This window comes from Rattus norvegicus, chromosome 5 (genome assembly GCF_021556685.1).
Source record: "Rattus norvegicus strain SHRSP/BbbUtx chromosome 5, alternate assembly SHRSP_T2T, whole genome shotgun sequence".
NCBI lineage: Eukaryota > Metazoa > Chordata > Mammalia > Rodentia > Muridae > Rattus > Rattus norvegicus.
The window spans coordinates 150905523-150927529 of record NC_141538.1 but is presented as its reverse complement, the minus strand read 5'-3'; the positions used below and the strand labels follow the sequence as shown (position 1 = coordinate 150927529).

General features: G+C 43.6%; 1 protein-coding gene across 16 annotated transcripts in view; it reads right to left on the bottom strand.

Moving 5' to 3' along the window:
• Positions 1-22007, bottom strand: part of Eya3 (EYA transcriptional coactivator and phosphatase 3) — an 80101-nt gene that overhangs the window by 17268 nt on the left and 40826 nt on the right. For 14 of the 16 annotated variants that reach the window (XR_015619657.1, XR_015619658.1, XR_015619655.1 and 11 more), the window contains 6 exon segments: positions 16423-16508; positions 14912-15095; positions 12610-12746; positions 7390-7473; positions 5397-5486; positions 2083-2141 (listed from right to left, as the gene is read on the bottom strand). Coding sequence is in view for 11 of the 16 variants with exons in the window: in XM_087548696.1 (XP_087404822.1) it covers positions 2083-2141; positions 5397-5486; positions 7390-7473; positions 12610-12746; positions 14912-15095; positions 16423-16508 (640 nt within the window). In the remaining 5 variants the exon portion in view is untranslated. 16 annotated transcript variants of the gene reach the window in all.

Below are 22007 nucleotides of genomic sequence, written 5' to 3'. Positions count from 1 at the left end.
TTGGGGATTTAGCTCAGTGGTAGAGCGCTTACCTAGGAAGCACAAGGCCCTGGGTTCGGTCCCCAGCTCCAAAAAAAAAAAAAGATTCTTGGGCTGGAGAGATGGCTCAGTGGTTAAGAGCACTGACTGCTTTTTCAGAGGACCTGAGTTCAAATCCCAGCAACCACATGGTGGCTCACAACCATCTGTAAAGAGATCTGATGCCCTCTTCTGGTGTGACTGAAGACAGTAACAGTGAACTCATATAAATAAAATAAATAAATCTTAAAAAAAAAAAGACTCTATACTAAATAAAGCAGCTAAGAAGCTGGGTGGTGGCACACGCCTTTAATCTCATCACTCAGGAGGCAGAGGCAGCTGGATCTCTTGAGTTCCAGGCCAGCCTGGTCTACAGAGAGAGTTCCAGGGCTGAATTTCAAGAAGTTACCCAAAAAAATATTGTCTCATGGAACACTCGTGCGCACGCGCGCACACACACACACGCACACCAACTAACCAATCAACCAACCAACCAACCAACCAACCAAGAAAAGCTGCCAAGACATAAACTAGGAAATCTGCTCAGTCACATGTTACAGAAGACAGACACATACATAGCCAGAAGATGCCTGACAGGAGGCTTTCTTAACTTCGAGGCAGAGAAACACACATGGAGTGCCTGCCCCTCTGCAGGGGAGGGCTCCTTCTTGGTTCTAACGTGGAAGGTGTGTTCAGCTCTGCTACACATTTAAGAAATTTTATGTTTTTAGTCCCAGCACTTAGAGCTGAGTTGGAGGCTAGCTTGGTCTACACAATATGAGTTCCAGAACAATCAGGGCTACACAAAGAAATACTGTCTCAAAAAACACAACAAAACAGAAACAAAAACCCAACCTAACAAACAAAGACCTACAGATGAAATGCTTAATACTAGGGGAGTCTCAGGGAGGAACCCTTTACCCATGAGGTATACCTATAAAACATTAAAACACATTAGCAGGGGGGTTGGGGGTTTAGCTCAGCGGTAGAGCGCTTGCCTAGCGAGCACAAGGCCCTAGGTTCGGTCCCCAGCTCCGAAAAAAAGAAAAGGAAAAACAAAAAACAAAAAACAAAAAACCAAAACAAAACACATTAGCAGGAAGACAGGACAGCGCTGTTTTAAAAAAGACTTATTGGTTGATTATATATGAATACTCTATCTGCATGTATGTCTATATGCCAGAAGAAGGCATCAGGGCTCACTCTAGATGGTTACAAGCCATCACGTGGGTGCTGGGAATTGAACTCAGGTCCTCTGGAAGACAGCCAGCGCTCTTGACCAATGAGCCATCTCTCTAGCACCTACGCCTGATACTTTTTAGACAAGGCCACTATGCCAAGGCCATTGAAATGGCTCCATCAGTAAATGTGCTGTGCCACATAAGACTGATGACTGAGTTCGATTCCTGGATACCAAATAAAGGTTGAAGGAAAGATCTGACTCCATAAACTTGTTCTCCAACCTCTATGCATACACATATGCACAAGTGTACACACACACACACACACCCCTATATTTTTTTAAAAAGATCAACAGGCCAGAAGAAACAGTAGTCAACAGAGGAATGAGGAGACTGAGCTAACAATGAGATGCCCTGGTATAGTCTTCACTGAAATGTAACAGTCAAGACAACAGTTCATAGGGAAATTCCTGATGCTTATATGCAACCAGAACTACCCAGCCTAGCAGCATGCTTTCTCACAGCAGGAAACCTGTATAACGAGAAGCCAGTGGCACAGTGACCCTCCACTCCGAGCCGCTGCTGCTTCCTTCATCCAGTGCTGTTACCTGGTAATTCTTGAGGCCTTGGTCAAATGCCACACCACTGAGGCCTCTCTAATGTGCCACCTGCTCCCTTACAAGCAGTACCACATCACTTCCTCCTCTGCCTCTCATCAGTTTTCTATCACTGCCTCACTCTACTCTGTGTCATGGTCAGTTACATTGGTTTCTGGACCGTCTAACAGTAGACTGTGAGCACTGTAACCTTTCTCTTTCTCTGAATGCAGTGTTCTGCACATCCTGGGTGTACTGATGTTCAAGGATCACTGGGTTTACCACACCTCAAATCCTGGCCATTGTCATCAGAAGCCACATCTTCCACATGCACCTGGTCACACTCCTGTTAAAAGACAAAACGCACACGTTCATTCCAGGGAACAGAGACGTTGTTCCATGACATCGTATAAAAGACCACATATGATGGTAGGTGATGAAATACCTCACAGTCTCTCTGGCACGCAGACGCCGCCAGGGCCCAAGTACTTTATAAAACCCTCCTAACAGTCAGTCCTATTGCTCGGTTCTGCTCTTACCACAAGAGTTCATTTCCACATCTCACATTGCCTCGTGCCTCTGTCCTATCAGACTGAATTCTGCTATAAGAGAGGCTGCAGGGCTCAGATATTATATCTCCTTGCTTCATTTAAAATTTACTTTACTTTTTTTTGGTTGGTTTTTGGTTTTGTTTTGTTTTAAGATTGTTTCTCTGTGTGGCCCTGGCTGTCCTGGAACTTACTCTGTAGACCAGACTGCTCTCAAACGCAGAGTTCCTTTGTCTCCTGAGTGCTGGGATTAAAGGTGTGTCCCACTACAGTCTGCATAATTTGTTTTTATTTATGTGTATATGTAAGTCTGTATTTGTAACTAGTGCAATCTCTCCATAGAGGCTGGAAGGAGGCTCTGATTTCCTGGGACTAGAGTTATGGGCAGTTGTGAGGCACATGGCCTGGGTGCTGGGAGCTGAACGCGGGTCCTCAGAAGCCAGTACGTGCTTAGTCACTGAGCCAGTCTACAGACCTCAGTGCATCATTGTACTCTATTCCAATGTCCTTATGTACAGGTAGCCAATTACTTCTGTCTTTCTGAGAGGGTGTCTGTGTAGGAACTTGTTCTGGGTACCAGGCTGGTTTTGAGCTCAGAGATTCTCCTGCCGCTGCCTCTCAAGAGTTGGGGGTTAAAGGCATGTGCCACCATAGCCCAACTCGTTTAAAATTCTTGACTTGTTTACAATTAATTTTTATAGATGAAACAATGTTGGGGAAGTATGGTATCAAAATTGGGTAAAGGGGCTTGGAGAGACGGCTCAGCGGTTAAGAGCACTGACTGCTCTTCCAGAGGTCCTGAATTTAAATCCCAGCAACCGCATGGTGGCTCACAACCATCTGTAATGAGATCTGATGCCCTCTTCTGGCCTGCAGGCATACATGCAGATAGAGCATATTAAGTATACACATCTTAACAACACCACCACCACCACCACCACCACCACCACCAACACACCCCACAAAACAAATAAACAAAAAACCCTCCCGATCAGACTAGTTGGAAGAGGAATGCAAACCTAAAATGTAAGTCCAGGCCATCTAAGTCACTGTTTACATCTGCATCATTTTCTCAGGCCACACTTCTGGTGAGTGATAAAGAGGAGCCGAGACCTTCTATCAAGTCAGATGCACCAACGGCCCAGCTGGCTGCTGTCATCCCTGACACCACTAGGGCATCTGCACCAAAATCCTCTGGGGAAGGTTTTTAAATTCCCATTCTGGGGTCCATGTCTGACCTGCTCCAACTTCTGGAATGAAGTCCTAGACTCTCCAATTTTAAGACACTCCCCAGGGTATTCTTATGCCCCCTAAAGTTGAGAACCTCTATACCGAACTGGGGGAAGGTGAGGGCAGAAAAACATTCAGGTCAAATTATTCCAAAACTTTCAGTCCTGAATTCAGTAGGTCTAGAAAATCATTACAAATATGATTTGGGAGTAACTACTGACACACAGTAGGTTTTTTTTTTTTTGGTTCTTTTTTTCGGAGCTGGGGACCGAACCCAGGGCCTTGTGCTTCCTAGGTAAGCGCTCTACCACTGAGCTAAATCCCCAGCCCCGACACAGTAGGTTTTTAACTAATGTTTACTGATTAGAAGCTGCCGCTGTGTCACTTGGTTAACAGTGTAGTTGTGGCGCTGGAGTTTACCTCAGTCATCTGCGTGCAGGAGAGCTGTCTGCATTTAAAGACACCCGGGCCTAACTTTGTGTTTGTAAATCTTCTTTTACTTTACTTTAAAATTGCTACTTTAAAAAAATATCTCGCAGTATTTTCAAGCCTTCGGATGAAGATGTAAAAGTCTCCTCCTGCACCACGCAGGCCTGGATGCTGCCATGTTCCAGCCTCAGTAATAATGGACTGAAGCTCTGACCCTATAAGCCACCCCCAGTTAAATGTTGTCCTTATAAGAAAAAACCTATGCAGCACCACACAATGGGAGTGCAAAGTCATGAAGTGGTAACACCTGCTCACTCTCGGCCTCTCCCAACAACCTCCCCTCTGGCCTGAACAACCTAGTACAAGGGCTCTTGAACAGGATGCCTGCTCCAGCCCAGACTGGAACTCGCTGCTCCCAGCCTGAGACTCCCATTCTGAATTTCTCACTGCCCCAGGCCTCGGATCTAATATACCGTTTTTACCCTAAAGGGAACGCAAAAGGCAAAGCCCAGAGCTTTTCACCACATACTCAGTGTGTTCTAGTTTCATAAAGAGTGGAATATACAAGTCACTGACTCACAGATAATACACACGCATAGAAATACGGTGAGAGCCAGGAGTGTGACCGTGTGCCTGCAATGTCAGCACTTAGGTAGCCGAGGCAGAAGGATTTTAGGTTTAGAGCCATCTGGGTTATGCAGGCTAAGGCCTCATTTCATGCACTTCCAGACCCGGCTCAGAGGAGCCATTCTGAGAAACCACATACCTTTTTCTTAGTGCCACTCTTTCTGCTAACTCCGACCTGCGCTAGCTCAGCTGGTAAAGTGGCCGCCTAACATGCACCAGTGGTCTTCACTCCCCACCAGCTCTGTCTAAACCCTGGCATGGTAGCACACTGCTAACTCCAGCAATCAGGGGTAGAGGCAAGAGGACCGCAAGTTCAAGGTTGTACTTAGCCACATAGTGAGTCTGAGGTCCTTCTGGGCTACACGAGACCCTGTCTCAAAACAAAATGAAATAAAACATCCCATCTTCAACTCTGCTAAAAAAAACAAAACAAGGGGCTGGGGATTTAGCTCAGTGGTAGAGCGCTTACCTAGGAAGCGCAAGGCCCTGGGTTCGGTCCCCAGCTCCGAAAAAAAAAGAACCAAAAAAACAAAACAAAACAAAACAAAACAAAACAAAACAAAATCAACTAAGTCAAAACTAGAACTCCCAAGATCTGCAAATTCAACTGCGACACTGTTCTGCCTGGAGATAGAAGCCTGTGGTGATCCTGTTAATAGAACCCCTTCCCCCTTCATCCTGTTTTACCTTGTCTCTTATCAGGCACTAACAAACACCTCACAGAATAAAACACCTCACAGAGCAGAAAAACAATTTAAACCGCTTACTTCTAAGTCATTGAAAAATAGATGTGTATCAGCCACTTCAAAAATCATTTCTTCCATTGTTAAACCTGAGCCAATTACGACTGTTGGGTCCTGGAATAAAAAAAAAAAAACAAAAAAAAAAAAAACCAAGTGAGAACAGTACTACTTGATTCAGCTCACAACACTGGTTCTGACATTCAGATGGACTACTTTAAGCCTAGTCCAACACAACAGGACTTCACATCTTACTGAGGCAATTTCACTCACATTTTTAAGAACCGGCTTACGAAATACAGAGGTTATGGGTAGTTATTATTAAAAATGTCAAAGCCAAGGAGTGGCACATGCCTTTAGTCCCAGCACTCAGGAGACAAAGGCAGGTAGATGTGTTTTGAGGCTAGCCTGGTCTACACAACCAGTACTACAGAGAAATCCCGCCTTGGAAAAAAAAAAAAAACAACAACAAAAAAAACAAAACGAAAAACCCTTGCTAATGTAATACGCACTGTCCCTTTCTGCTCCCTGACACAGGGAACACCGGACACCGACTAATCCAACCCGCTAAGAAGAAAAGAAAGCCAGAGTCAAAGCATGAGCCGGGAAACAGAAGCAGGTTGCTTTACAAGGAAGTGTCCGTCTTCCCTTAGAGCGGAAGTATTTAGCTGTCTTGGGAATGTAGTTTCGGAGGCGTCATCTGCTCGGTTGTGTAAAAGCACTCACAGAAGACTCTCCTGGCAATCCTAGAAAACCATGAGTAGCAAGACAGCAAAGAGTTGTTTTTATAAGTTATTTCTAGAAATAAATGATCCTGGAGATAATCTGCGGCAAAACACAGTTCTGCAGTCAGGAGGCTGAGGCAGGAGTTCAAGAACAGCCAAGGCTATATAGTGAGATCCTTTCTCAAGACAAAGAAATACACAGAACTAATAACAACTCATTCTTCTGCTAAAAGAATGTTTACAATGAAGATTAATCACATTGAATTTTGTCTAGTACAACTGGTTTTTAAAAAGCACATCTATTTTAGATGTGGGGGCTCACCTATAATCCTAGCATTTGGGAGGCTCAGAGGCAGTGGGCTAATTGAGATTTAGAGGCCAGCCTGTGCTACAGAATGAGACCTCATCTCAAAAGAAAATACAACATAATAAAAGTGATGAGATGATCTTTTTTAGAAGTATTATCTATAAGATTAATTGACTTTTCCCTAACTCATTTTTTAGCTAAATGAAAATCTTATACCTTTAGTAATTTAAGGCTTAACAAGTTAGTTTTGGAAATATAAAATCCTGATATTTCATTCAATTTTGAGCCTTATTTCTACACTTTAATGCTTATGAAGTACATTAAAAAGCACATTTATAGGGGCTGGGGATTTAGCTCAGTGGTAGAGCGCTTACCTCGGAAGCGCAAGGCCCTGGGTTCGGTCCCCAGCTCCGAAAAAAAGAACCAAAAAAAAAAAAAGCACATTTATTTATTTTGTGTGTGTGTGTGTGTATGCGTGCGTGTACACGCATGTACACATACGGTCAGAGGACAACTTGTGGGTACTGAGGACTGAATTCAGGAGGTCACTAGGCTTGACTGGCAGCAAGCACTTTTACCTGGTAAATCATCTCATCAACCTGAAACAAATTCTTGCCTAGCATTTGTGAGGTCCTGGGTTTGATCCCAACACTTTTTGTTTTGTTTCGAATCAAGTGTTTAATGTATATGGGTGTTTTGCCTGCATGTTATGTCTTTGTACACATTCATACAATGTCAGCAGAGGCCACAAAAGAATGTTGGATCCTCTGGAATTGGATACGGATGGTTGTCAGCTGCCACATGGGCACTGGGAATCAAACCAAGTCCTTTGTGAGAGCTATGGGTGCTCTTAACTATACGCCATCTCTGGAGCCCTAACTCCTAACACTGTCAACTCTACATATGCAAAAAGTCAATAGGGCAAGAGAGGCAGCAGAGAAAAGGGATTTTCAGGGGAGGGTCAATTACAACAAAAGACTCCAGTTACCTTTCCATACTTCTGAGCATAGGATCCGGTAAGAAGGGAATGAAATATGATGATGGTTTCATCCAAGTCCCAGAGAAATACCCGCTGAGGGGGGAAGACAAAAAAATGAGTTATCTGTCAATCACAGAGGAATGAGAAACCAAAAACAAGGAAAACTAAAACAAAAAACCAAACAAAACAAAAAACCCTACAAATATGTGAAAGTGTAAAAACATAATTTTAGAGAATGATTCAAAAGAATCATGAGTAAAATCAGAAAATATTTCAGACAAATGAAAGCAAATACAACATATTACAACTTATGAGACAGTGAGAGCAATGCTGACAAGGAAACCCTAACTGTGAATGGAATGGCATGGTGGGGGCGGGGTGGGGTGGCTTTGTTCTACAGTTGGGAATAGGAGGCAGGGAATCTCTGTGAATCTGAGTTATGTAAGTTTAGAGACTTCAGGCCAGACAGGGCTATCCCGTAAGACCCCGTCTCAGCAAAAAAGAGGGGAACAAGGAAGGAAGGAGAGAAAGGAAGAAAGAAAGGAAGGAAGGAAGGAAGGAAGGAAGGAAGAAAGGGAAGGGAAAGGAAGTCAGAAAGCAAGCAAACAAGCAAGCAGCTGGCCCGGGTGCACGCCCGCAATCCCCAAACTGGGGAAGCAGACAGGGATCACTAGTTGCTGAGGCTAGCCTCAGAGCACAGGAAGCCCATAAGAAGAGAGAAAAAGAAGCCTTAAGCCTCAGGGCAGAGCTTACATTCTACAGGCCTAAGGCTCTGGGTTCAATCCCCAGTGCTAGAAGAAGAATCTTAAATCACAGCCATATTATACATCCAAGGACTACTTAGACAAGGCAGGCAAACTAAAGCTAAAGCTAGGGAAGGGAAGAAGGAAACAGGAAATAAAGTAGAAAGAGGCGAGATCAGAATAGAGAAAAGACAATGGAAACAACAGTGGGTTCTTTAAATATTTCAACAGAACTGACATTTACCAAGACAGAGACTCAAATGACTACGAACAGGAATGCATGGGGACGGAGCTGCCCACCTCACAGGTGTAAATGGACCCCGACAGTGACTTGTCAACAGTTGTACAAACTGGATAACCAGGTGGAATCGTCTAATGCTTAAACATACAACACAACCTAAACTGGCCAGGGAAAAAGCAGAAAATGTGGTAAAACCAGCCACCAGTAAGGAGATGGATCCAGTAATTTAAAACAGCCCTAAGAGAAAAGCCTGAGGTTCAGCTATGGTGAATTAGAGCAGCCAGTTAAGAATCAGCACAGCTCTTCCTAAATGTTTCCAAAGCGCACTAAAAAGGAGCCTCTTCTAACTCATGCGGTGAAGTCAGCATCTCCAAGAGCAGACCAGGAAGCAGCCAGGACTAGAGTGGCATGGAGAGATGACGGTCCTCATGAAGAACAGTGCACAGATCTCACCCAAGTCCCCAACACAGAAATAACTGTGGATCGTGACTGAGTGGGATCAGGGTGTGAGTTTAAGAGTGGTTCTCTCTGCTTTCTTTTGCTCTTGCTCTCTTGCTCTCACACTCTTCCCCCTTTGTCCCTTCTTTCTCTATTCCCCCCTTCTCTCCGAATGCACATGGCTGACCTCAACTCCTCTACTCCTCTATTTCTCTCCTTCTCTCTGTCTCTGTCTCTCTCTCTACCCTACTACCCTCTTAACTCCCCCCAGGTCCTGAATAAACTCTATGCTATACTTAAAACTCCATATATAAAATCAACCAATGATTATATATTATATAATATTTATTAATTTTAAGAAAGGGAAAACACATAATCTCAACAGATAAAAGAAACTGCATCTGACAGAAGTCCAGTCCCCTTTCACTCTGTGTGTGTGTGTGTGTCTGTCGGTCTCTCTGTGTGTCTCTGTGTATGTGTGTGTGTGTCTGTCTGTCTCTGTGTGTCTGTCTGTCTGTCTCTCTGTGTGTGTATGTGTATGTGTGTGTGTGTGTGTCTGTGTCTGTCTGTGTGTGTGCGTGTGTGTGTGTTAGGAGTAGAAAATAATGTGTTCAATACACTACTTAAAAAATCTGATGTTTTAATGTAATGAGTGATCTGAATAAAAAATTTAAAAGTCAATCCCATCAAAAGTAATGCTTAGGAGGCTGGAGAGATGGCTCAGCTGTTAAGAGCACTGTTTAATTCCCAGCATCCATGTAGCAACTCACAGCCATATGCATTTGTAGTCTCACAGGGTCTGTCTCATACCTTCTTCTGATGTGCAGACACATGCAAACAAAATACCCATATACATAAATAAGCATAAGTAAAAAATAATACTCAGGAGTAAACTTAGTCAGTGAAACAAAAGATCTGCACAATGTACTGAGAACCCTACCACGGCTGGCCCTGGAAAACACAAACATCGACATCCACAGACTGGAAGGCAATGTCGCTAAAACGGCAACGCCAGCGCACTCTGAATCACACTCAGATCTCCAGTGTTTCTTATTTAACATTTTTCTTAAGACTTATTTATTTTTATCGTACATGCGTGGCTGTTCTGCCCACATGTATGTCTCTGGGTACCACGTGCGTGCTTGGTGTTCTTAGAAATCAGAGGATGGTGTTGGATCTTCTAGGACTAGAGTGATGGATGCTTGTGAGACACCATGTGGTGCTGGAAACCTGCAAGAGCAACAAATCCCCTCCCCCCCTCTCCTGTCACACCACAGTGCTCGCTACACTTGTGTTTACATGGAACTGGATTTAATTACTACCAGTTTAAAAAAAAAAACAGGTTAATAAAAGAAGAAAAAAAACTTCAAAAAATGCATAGGGAATCTGAGGAGATCTCCAAATAGCCAAAACAAACTCCAGAGAGGAGAAAGTTGGAGGAGTCATGCGATTTAACTTGGGACTCGATGTCACGGAACGATGTTCAACACCATTAGTCGTTAGGAAAAGGCACTGAAGAACTACAGTGAGATGCCAGGGTAACACGACAGGCCAGCTTTCCTTGTTAAAGGCGTGGGGGCACGCATAGCTCTGTGAGCTCCAGCCTGCCCAATTCACAGAGCAAGTTCCGCAGGCAGAGGTATGTGGAACGCCTGTCTCTCCACCACTTAAGATACAGTTAAAAAGGGGAGAGGAGAAATAAGCATGGATGAGAATGTGGTCAACAGTGGCAATGTGAGAGGATACAAGTGCAGACGTCTGGCGGCTCCTCATAAACTGAACACACAACAAGAGCCAGCAATTCCATTATTTACCATGGCCTAGAAGTGGAAGTGTCCTTCAACAGACACAAGATAAGCAAAATGCAGAACGCACGTATATATACAATGGAGTATCACTTGGCCATTGAAAGAAATGAAATTATGATCAGTGCAGTGCTGCAACACAGACAGGTCTCAAGAGCAGCCTACTGACTGCACGCCTGATAAGAAGAGCACAGATACTGTGTGCTCAACTCAGATACATCCAGACCAGGCAGCTTCACAGGAGCAGAAAGCAGAATCATGGTTGGCATGGGCTAGGAAAGCGTACGGAGTTACTGTTTAACAGGTAGACAGTCTGTTTAGGATCAATTAAAGGTTGTGAGCACAGGGCAGAGTGGCTCACACTTGTTGGCCAAAGCTTAGAGGAGTATGAGGCAGGAAGGAGTCCCAGGAGTCCAAGTCAAGAGTGAGACTGTCTCAAACAAAGCAAGTAAACACAAAACCACAAAAGTGTTCCAGAAATACATAGTGGCCAATATATCTAACAACACTGAATTGTGCTCTTCAAACAATAAAGTTGGAGCTAGAGACATGGCTGAGCACTTAAGGCTCTGCTCATCTAGAGGTTGGACTCCCAGCACCCAGTAACCTGAGTTAGGCTCACAAGTCTGTAACTCCAGTCTCGGGGGACTGAACACCCTCTGCTGGCCTCTGGACACCAGGCAGAAATGTTGTATACACAGACATATACGCAAACAAGACAGACACACATTAAAAACAAAACAAAACAAAAAACAGGTCTGGAGGGATGGCTCAGCGGTTAAGAGCACTGACTGCTCTTCCAGAGGTCCTGAGTTCAATTCCCAGCAACCACATGGTGGCTCACAACCATTTGTAATGGGATCCGATGCCCTCTTCTCGTGTGTCTGAAGACAGCTATAGTGTGCTCACATACACAAAATAAATAAATCTTAAAAAAGCAAAACATCCATAACTCATAACATTTTTCAAATCTTAACAAAACAGTACAGTTCTTTTAAAAAAGGATTTTAGGTGGAGACTCAGGCAATTATGCAGCCAAGAATGACCTTGGACTCCTGATGTTCCTGCCTTCTGAAGTCCTAGGATTACAGGTATATAGTATGTCCAGGAAATCTGTAAAGTTTTATGTAATGTGCACTGTGGTACAGTTGTTAAAATGAGAATTGCTAGTTTTCCTTAAAATGATATCAGAAATTTAGTTTCCTTATTCTTTGCTATATTTGCTCCCCGAAAGGAAGAAGACAGATTCTATGTACAGCTTCAATTATCTGTGTCTAAGAGCATATTTAAGTATATCTCTTTGCTTTATTAAATATCATCAAAGAAAAAAATTAAAGCCACAAAAATAAGGTAATGTAAAAAATTCTAACATTAGAATTCTGTATGTTTTTCTAATCTTTCCAACCCTAACTGAAGCCTATGTCCACAGTAAGCTCCCACAGTGCTCACAGCATGGCGCAGTGTGCTAGCAGGTCATCAAGCAGTCAGCACACGTGTGTCCCACAGATGCGCTCACTACCCCTCCCACTCTCGATATCTATACGGAAACACTAGGACATCGTTCCCAGCTCCCATGGCTCCTGAGATGCAGTGCATCCTTCCTGTTCTCTGCATGTGGAGAACAATTTGTTCCTTCTGTTAAAATTATGTGAATCATAAAAGGTGAAACAGCTGGAAGGGATATGAAGCTAAGGTGTGAGCACAGAGGGATTTTCTTTCTTCTTTTTTTTTTTTTTTTTTTTTGGTTCTTTTTTTTCGGAGCTGGGGACCGAACCCAGGGCCTTGCGCTTCCTAGGTAAGCGCTCTACCACTGAGCTAAATCCCCAGCCCCCAGAGGGATTTTCTTTTGCGTGGATTTTTTTCCCTCTTGGCCAATTAAATGCTCCCACAAGGAATTCAAGCAGACACAACATCCAACAACATTATCGCTGCCAATTCCAGACATATGCTTGCAGAGGTGAGGGAAACAGAACAGGTAGGTCAAGTGAGTTCCATCACATACTTCTAATTCGCTGTCCTGGGAAGAGCTGGCGTCAGCTTTCCTCTTGCCTCGGTTCTTGACAGTCATGTTTTTCCTGGCCTGATCATCAGCATCTTTATTTGGTGTTGTCTGGGACAAAGGTGGGCTTGTGGACGAGTCTGTTGAAAGGAAAAGCAAGACACACACTGTCAGTAGTCCCAGGCTTTGAGATCCACAGCAGAGACAGGGGTTGGCAAGAGGAGCAATAAAAAAGACAGGGTCCAGGGCTGGAGAGATGGCTCAGCGGTTAAGAGCACCGGCTGCTCTTCCAGAGGTCCTGAGTTCAATTCCCAGCAACCACATGGTGGCTCACAACCATCTGTAAAAGGGTCTCATGCCCTCTTCTAGTGTGTCTGAAGACAGTTACAGTGTACTCACATGCATAAAATAAATGCATATTGTTAAAAAAAAAAAGACAGGGTCTTTATCTTATAAATAAAGGAACCTGGGAAGAGCAAGAAAGCCCTTACACCACAATCTTGCCAGGATCCCCGAGTAACCAGAATGGCCAACAGAGACAAGATCTACTTACACAGACCGTATCTCTGCCTACAGACAACATCTGCCTTCCTAAAGACACCCTAAAGGACAGTCTAAACAACAAATTATGCCTACTTCTGGCCAGAATGTTTGTGACCTCCAGTTTAATTACACTAGCACCCCTTTCTCATCCTAAGTGTACCTCATGAAAAGCACCATAATCTCCTTATGAAGCAATGTTCATGAAATGAAGTAATGTCCCTGACTGAGGCGGCTCCGTGGATAAGAGCACTCGCTACTTTTGAAGAGTCCTGGGGTTAAGTAAAGCCATCTCTAGCTACAGTTTTAAGGGACCCAAAGCCCTCTCTACTGATCTTTGAGGGCAGCAGACGAGCAGTGGTATATGTACATATAACACAAAACACATGCAGACATAAAAATAAATGAATCTAAAAACTATTTAAGAGAAATAAATCGGCTTTATAGTCTTTTTAAAAACTATTCTTACTTTATTTACATGAATGAGTGTTTTGCCTGCACGTCTGTCAGTGTGCATCACATGCATGCAGTGACGTGAGAGGTTAGAAGAGGACATAGGTTTCTCGGAACTACTGGAGTTCAGACAGTTAGGAGCTTCCCCGCGGATGCCTGGAATTGAACCCAGGTCCTCCAGAAGAACAGTCAGTGCTCTTTTTTTTTTTTTTTTAAAGATTTATTTATTTATTTTATGTACAGCATTCTGCCTCCATATGTGACTACAGGCCAGAAGAGAGCATCAGATCCCATTACAGATGGTTGTGAGCCACCATGTGGTTGCTGGGAATTGAACTCAGGACCTCTGGAAGAGCAGTCAGTGCTCTTAACCGCTGAGCCATCTCTCCAGCCCCAGTCAGTGCTCTTAACTACATAGTCGTCTCTCCAGTCCAGAACTGAAGAACTAATCTCTAACTTAACTTATTTTTTGAGACATAGCCAAGGCTGGCCAAGAACTCACAGATATCCACCTGCCTCAGCCTCCCAAGTGTTCAGTATTTTTACTTAGTATTTAAACTTTATTTAAGATTTAAGCTGTTTATTCTTTAAACTCTGTTGTAATTACATTCTTCTGAACAATGTACTTAGCCACTGTACAGCTACCTAAGTGCAATTCCTCTTGAGAAGCCACAGCTGCCGAGGGCTGTGGAATCCTCGCCAAGAGTTCCAACTCCCACACTTGTGCTCTCCCTGATATCAACTCACTCACTTTGTGTCACTCTGGCTCATCCTGAAATTCTGTGGTATAATCAAGGACTGGGCTTTCCACGAGTAAGAAGTCCTGAAGTGGAAGGGAACTCCTTGGGCTGCAGGTGGCAGTGCAGGCAGGGCCAGGCCTCCCAGTGCCACTCACAAGCAGTCTCTGGCCTCCTGAGTCAAATGTTAGGATTACTGGGAAAGGAGTGTAGCTGTACTCAGAACCTTAAAGAAGTTTAAGACACAGAAAGAGCGCCTGCTCTGAGTCCCTAGCAGGGGCTCAAGACATGCCTATATTCAAACTAGAGGCCTGCACCCGTCACCAAACAAGCTCTTGGTCTGAGGATGCGGGACAGTGTACACTAGAACATGTCGTCCCGCTATCGGCCCTCTTCTGTTCTAGCATCTACAGATATCCTGCCAAAGAGCTTCTCACCACAGTCCGTTTGCAGTTTAAACTGAGAAAGGGAAACCAACAGCATGGTGAAACTAACTCACCCCAGAACAAAATCATTTATGATTGCTTGGAAACACCGTTGGATGAGTTGGCCGTAATCTGGTTCTCTGTACTTACCGGAAGGAAGCCTCTGTGTGGCTGGTGCAGGTCCCATAGCACCAGGCTTCTCCGTCTGGTACGTTGTAGCTGCTAATGCTGTATTCTCAGTATCACTGTTAGTCTGACCTGTGACTCCAAAGCTGGAACTGGGGTAGCAGGCCTGGTACTGATTCTGTCCAAGAATAGTATAGGTGGGATAGTCCTGTGGGCCAAAGGGAGGAAAACAAGACGATTACAAGAGGTACTAACACAAGAGGTTTTGTTTTCCCTCTTAGTCAAAATTATTTTCCTAAAACGGTTTCTTATTTTCCACCTAACAGTCCCAAGTATTCAATGGTTTTCAAAGTGCAGAACCTGAGTATAGACGCATCATCTAAGTGGACAATGTGAATTTGGCAAACCTGCTTCGGGACTAAGTTATAATGTGAAAATCTAAAGATGCTACCCTTTGAAGGTCAAAAACAAGGGCCGTGAAAGGAGAGAGCCTCCACAGGGCTGCACGGCACATAGCTGGGAACATAACAGAAACACGGGGCCACCATGGTGGCACATGAACTCAGCTCAGGAGACAGGCAGGAGGATGAATGCAAGTTTGAGGGCAGCCTGGGCTGTGGCGCATCCCAGAACACCCAGGGGTACATAGTGGGGCCCTGCCTCATAAACCAACCCACCCACCCAAAACAGAACAGCCCCCTATGAACCCGAGGTACTTGTGGACTTAAGAAAGAAAAAAGAATAAAACACAGCACCAGTGAAACAGTGAGGCACAGAGAGTCAAGGAGGAGGCTAGTTGTACCCCCAAATCACAGTCTGTGGAGATAACAGTAGACACAGCAGCTGCTGCAGAGAAAGTCTGAGCATGTTAAAAACAAAACAAACTCTAAATCAATGAAGACATTCTAGTGATCATTTAAGCACACACAGAACCAGATCAAGTGATCACCAAATCACAGCTTAGCATGGTGATGGTGGTGGTGCACGCCTTTAATCCTAGAACTTAGAAGGCAGAGGCATGAAAATCTCTGACGTCAGCCTGGTCTACAAAGCAAGTTCCAGGACTGCCAGGGCTACACAAAGAAATCCTGTCTCAAACATGAAAAGAAAAACAAACCAAACTACAAACAATTACTAAGGAGATGGTGGAGGTAGCATTCACTCATCCCACAATAGTTAGGAGTTCCTTTGAAGTGAGTGCCAGGGATTCGTCCAGGCTCTGGGAATATAAAACTGATCAAAAACAGAAAAATAAATCCCGGCCCTTCTTGGAGTGCACACTCTAGTGAGAGCATTGGGGAAGGTTAGGGTTAACATGAGAGATAACACCACAGACAGAGCCATATTCCTGGGGAGGATTAGTAAAGAACAGGAGAAGCAGGAGAGCAGCCAGATCTGAGGGCATCCAGCAACAGGGCTCACAGTCTACACTAGTCCTAGCTGTCCCTTAGATGGGCAAGCTGAGCATGGAAAGAAGAGAGGGAGTGACAGTTGGGTGAATCATATCCAGGAGGAGAACAAACAGGGCACGGTACCTGGTTTGAGATGCTGGCCACGGCTGCTGCTGGAATATTGGCAATTGCAGATGAAGTGGATATCAAGCTGGCATTTGTGCTTGAAGCTACAGGATTGAGAGGATTAGGAGATGTTAAATGTAATTAGATGTAAACGGCTTAAGGATATGGAAAATAACCTGTTTTAACTGAACATACTGGCAAGAAGACAAAGAACACTGGGTAAAGAGGCAAATGCTGGAAGCTGGAGAGATGGCTCAGTGGTTAGGAGTACTAGCTACTCTTCCAGAAAACCTGGGTTCAAGCTGCAGTGCCCATATGATGACAGGAAATCATATGTAACTCCAGGCCCTCCTCTGGCCTCTGTGGTACCAGGCATACATATGATAGAGACATAAAACAAATAAAACGCCATATACATAAAATCCATTAACAATTTTTCTTGAAAAGTAAACATCTGTTTTGCAGTGCAATACCACAGTGAGGCTTGATTACAAACAAAACACTTGGAGTTTTTGTTTCAATTTGAGTCTATGGAAAGGGTGTGCATCCACACTCAGCTCGCACTGCACACCAATGAAGTCAGAACTACGTCAAATCATCCCAGTCTTTTCTAGAAGCTGAAGAATGAGTCCCCTGCAAGTGACCTGACAGTCTGTAGAGCTCTGGTGGGTCCTATGTTGTGGCATTAGTTATGGCCATTTGCCCAAAATTATGTCTCTCTTGAGGGACATGCCTACTTTAAGAAACAGAGCTAGTTCTCCAAACTCTAAAATGCTTAGAACTGCTATATTCAAATAATAAGTTATTAATGTGAATCAAAAGACACCAGGAGGACCCTCAAGATAGTTTAGTAGGAAATGCTGCTTGGTGCTAAGACTGATAACTTGCGCTAGATTCCTGGGATCCCCATGGTGGAAGGAGAGGTCTGACTCCACTGGCTTCACATGCACATCGGTGTCCATATGCACACACACGCACACACATAAATGTAATACAATTTTAATACCACTAAATAGTAATGATTTGTTACTTAGAAACTTTATCAACAAACCTACAAAGATTCAGAAAACGTTAAATCTCATCTGGTCGGGTAAAAATGTATTCAGATAATTACTTGGAACGTCTCTAAATTTTACATTTTTTTTTGGTAACAGAATCTATCAGGTTCTGACCCCAAACTTCAGTGACTAGCAAATACCACAGGGCTTTGCCAGGTAGACAGAGTAGTAGTCAGCGTTGCCAGGCACCAGTTCTGAACTCTTCTCACTTATGACAAGCACAGAAACATGGTTCCTGCTGCCGTCACCCACCAGAAGGACCAAACTGACCAGCACAAAGCTCTCCAGTGGAAAGCAAGCAAGAAAATCTCCACTAAGAACAGCATTCGGGAAAATGAAATAGGAAGGACGCAGGTTAGACCCGAACCAGGTTCTGGAGGGTACTGTGCTAAAAGCCACATCTAGACAAGGAAAGTCACTGCTCTTGCCACGAGCTCAGCCCACTGAAGAGCTTGGGCCAAAGAAGAGTTCAGATAGTGTGCTCAGTCCCTTTCCTTTGGGTGTGCGTTGAGTTTCTTTTCTCTCCTGCCCAGCACTCTCTTAAATACTAACACTGGACACTTCCAGACTCAACTATACCTGGTCACTACACGCAAGGAAGAAATGTGCTCTGGCAAAGTAGTTTTAGAAATATAATAAATAAAATAATAAATCTTAAAAAAGAAAAAGAAAAAAGAAATGCAAGACTCAGCCGAGCACGGAGCACTGAGCAGGTGGAGATAGGAGAGTCAGCTCAAGGCCACTTCATATTCATAGCGAACTCAAGGCCAGTGTGGGCTTCATGAGATCTAAACCCCCAAACCGGAAAAAAGTAAAAATAAAAAATTTAATAACCCTAAATCTAAAACATAAGTGGTATATTTTAGGTTTAACTATCACTGAACCCAAGTTAATCAACCTAAAAATGTACATAACCATTCTTTACCCTATAAAGAACTACGACTAAGAAGTTAAGAATAAAAAATCACTCATTCCCCACACCAGACTGTAAGCTCGACGACGACGACGACAATGACGACGAGCCTTGCTGCTTTATTGTGTCCAGCAAAGTCCTGACGCATACAGGATGAGGCTTAGCCAGGCAAGTGGTGGCCCTCTTCCTATCCCAGCACTGAGGAGATAGGGTGATCTCTGAGTTTGAGGTCAGCCTGGTCTGCAGAGAGAGATAGCCAGGGCTACATAGAGAGACCCTGTCTTGAAAAACCAAAACCATCCAATCAAGCAAAAACGATGAGGCTTAATGACTATTTGTGAGATTCTAGGTATGAGAGACAGTCTTTGACTGTTAGAGGCTGACAGTCAGGGACCTACTCTTTTTTTTTTTTAAAGATTTATTTATTTGGGCTGGAGAGATGGCTCAGAGGTTAAGAGCACTGTCTGCTCTTCCAGAGGTCCTGAGTTCAATTCCCAGCAACCACATGGTGGCTCACAACCATCTGTAATTAGGTCTGGTGCCCTCTTCTGGCCTGTAGGCATACATGCAGGCAGAAAGCTGTGTGATGTATACATAATAAATAAATAAATGTTAAAAAAAGATTTATTTATTTATCTTATTTATATGAGTACACTGTAGCTGTCTTCAGACACACCACGCGAGGGCACTGGATCCACCATGTGGTTGCCAAGAACTGAACTTAGGACTCCTGGAAGAGCAGCCAGCGCTCCCAACCATTGAGCCATCTCTCCAGCACTCGGCTACCTACTCTTAAGAGTTACATATTCTCAGCATGTCACCAAAATACTTAACAAAAACTCGGCCAAGTCCTAGCCTTTGGGACCTAGCAGAAACTGCATGTCTGGTTAAAACTGACTGCGCAGGTGAGACATATAAGAAATATAAGAGAGGAAAAAACACCAGTACTTAAGATTAGTAATAAATCAAATTCCTCCTAACAAGGACTGGTGAGGTGATCCAGTGGATAAAGCTACCTGCAGCCAAACCTGAGCACCTGACTTCAACCCCAGCACCCACCCTATAGGAGAGAGCTCATACCCAACGTTGTCCTTCAACCGCCAAATGCATGCTGGGGCACGTGCTCATACATGCTTTCATGCACAAACATGCACAATAACGTTGGAGGAGAGATTTACACCAGCAGTGGACAGAGTCTGAACTGAGCTATGTGATAACAGATTAGAGACAGAGACACCATTAAAGACTCATGTACTTAGCTTAAAATACTCTGTGTACTTAACACAGGTTAGAGCACACACAGATTTCTTGCTCTGTTAAGAGAATATCTAAAAGAAATGACATCTGACAGCACAGCTGCAATGTACCCATCTCTTGGTTTGTTTTTTTTTAATGTTTTATTAGTATTGCATGTGTATGTATGGCGGTTTGAAAAAGAATGGACCCCAGAGGCTTACCTGTGTGTGTCTCCATATGTGTGCCATGGTGTAAGAATGGAGGTAAGAGGGTGACTTGTCCTTCCACTGGAGATTGTACTCAGGCTATACGGCTTCCATGACAGACAAGTTATCTTATTATCCACTGAACCCTCCTGGTAGTTCCATTGCTTTTTCTAAGAATTTTATTTATTCATTTATGTGTTTTCGCACATTTATTTTCTTTTTTAAAAAAGTTAGATTTGGGTTGGAGAGATGGCTCAGTGGTTAAGAGCACTGACTGCTCTTCCAGAGGTCCTGAGTTCAAATCCCAGCAACAACATGGTGGCTCACAACCATCTGTAATGAGATCTGATGCTCTCTTCTGGCATGCAGGTGTACATGCAGATACAGTACTCACAGACAAAAAAAAAAAAAAAAAATCTTAAGAAAAAAAAGGTGTCCCTCTAAAAAACAGTTTCATTCACTGTGTATTTGTATGTATTTGATATGGAGGTCAGAGGACACACCAGTTCTCTCCTTCCAGTGTGTGTCCTGGTGATCACCTAGATAATCCCTCTATCTTAGTCTCTAATACCATTCTTTTCAGTAAGAGAAACAAAGTCTCTTCAGAGAATAGTCTCTAATACCATTCTTTTCAGTAAGAGAAACAAAGTCTCTTCAGAGAAATGGCTCATCAGGACTTGATTATATACAAGACCTCAGTGTCAGATACTAAAGAGTTAAAAAAAACCCAAAACACTCAAAGCCAAACAAACAGGTCAGCAGTGGTGTTAATGTAAAAAGGTATCAGCCAAGCAGTGATGGTATGTGCCTTAATCCCAGCACTTGGGAGGCAGAGACAGGTAGCGTTTAAGGCTAGCCTGGTCTATACAGTGAGTTCTAGGACAGCTATGGCTACACAGGAAAACCCTGCCTTAAAAAAACAAAAATAAAAAAATGAAAAAGACATCAGAGTCAACTAAATGTGTTTCGGGTGACTACATGTGATTATACACACACACACACACACACACACACACACACACACACACAAACATATGCTACAGATTAAAATTCAAAGTATAAAATAAATGTATATGAGTCCAGAAACAAATGATCGATAAAAAAAGTGATGGGAGAGACACGGATGGCCATGAAAGAGAGGCAGAGAGCCTTTAAGCATAGATGCAGCTTCTAGACCAGGTGAGTGGTTCACACCTATAATCCCAACACTTGAAGGTCAGGAGTCAAGGTCAGCCAGGGCTACATGGTAAAAGCCTGTCTCAAAAGCACTACACACACCCCACAATGGAAAAACAACTTAGAAAGTAATTTTCCAGTGGAAATACCTCACCACATGCCTTGAGCCAGCTGATCAAGGTTAATTCCAACCGTCCCAAGTGATATGGATAGAATGTGCCTTTGACATGAGATGGCATTTTACCTCTGTGACCCTTTGAGAAACCTGCAATACCAGTCTAATCATGAACAAAACATCAGGTCAGTTCTAACAGAGGGGCATCCCCAAAGCCACCCAGGCCATCATAAATCAGAAAAGTAAGAACAGAAAGTCTATAGGAACCAAAGGATGCATCTTATGTTTGATTAAGTTACCTCCTTAACTGATAATAATTTCTAATACTACTTCATTAATCATACCAAATGCAACATACTCATAAGGGATGCTAACTGTAGGGAAATTGTAGGTGTACACATTAGTGACAATCAGGCCATCTTGTGAAGCCCTCACACAATAACCCATTCTAAGAACTAAAATCACCTAGTTCCCAGAGCAAAGTACCTTATTTTTCTGCATTCTTACCCTCCCCACCCTATGAACCCCTAGTATAGCTAGCCATGGGAGATGTTAATCCTTATCTTGAAAATTCTTTTCAGTCCTCTCCTTCCTTCTTTACTGCCCTGTAAATGCCCTAGCTGTAAGCTGACCACACTTTGCTTCTTGTATTAGGGACCCTGCACAGTCCTTTTCCTGGATGGAGTCTGTGCTACTGCTGACTTGCTCACCCCCTTGTCTGTATTTCTCTCTCCGACCTTGCAGTACAAATCATTTGAGGACTGTGTGCACCCTGCCCAATTGTTCTGTTAATCTAAAAGTATACTAACAAGAAAGTCTGCTAGGGGAGAGAGAGCTTAGCAAATAAGCGCACATACCACTGTGCAGAGGACCTTAGGTTCCCAGGGAGTATTCTGGGC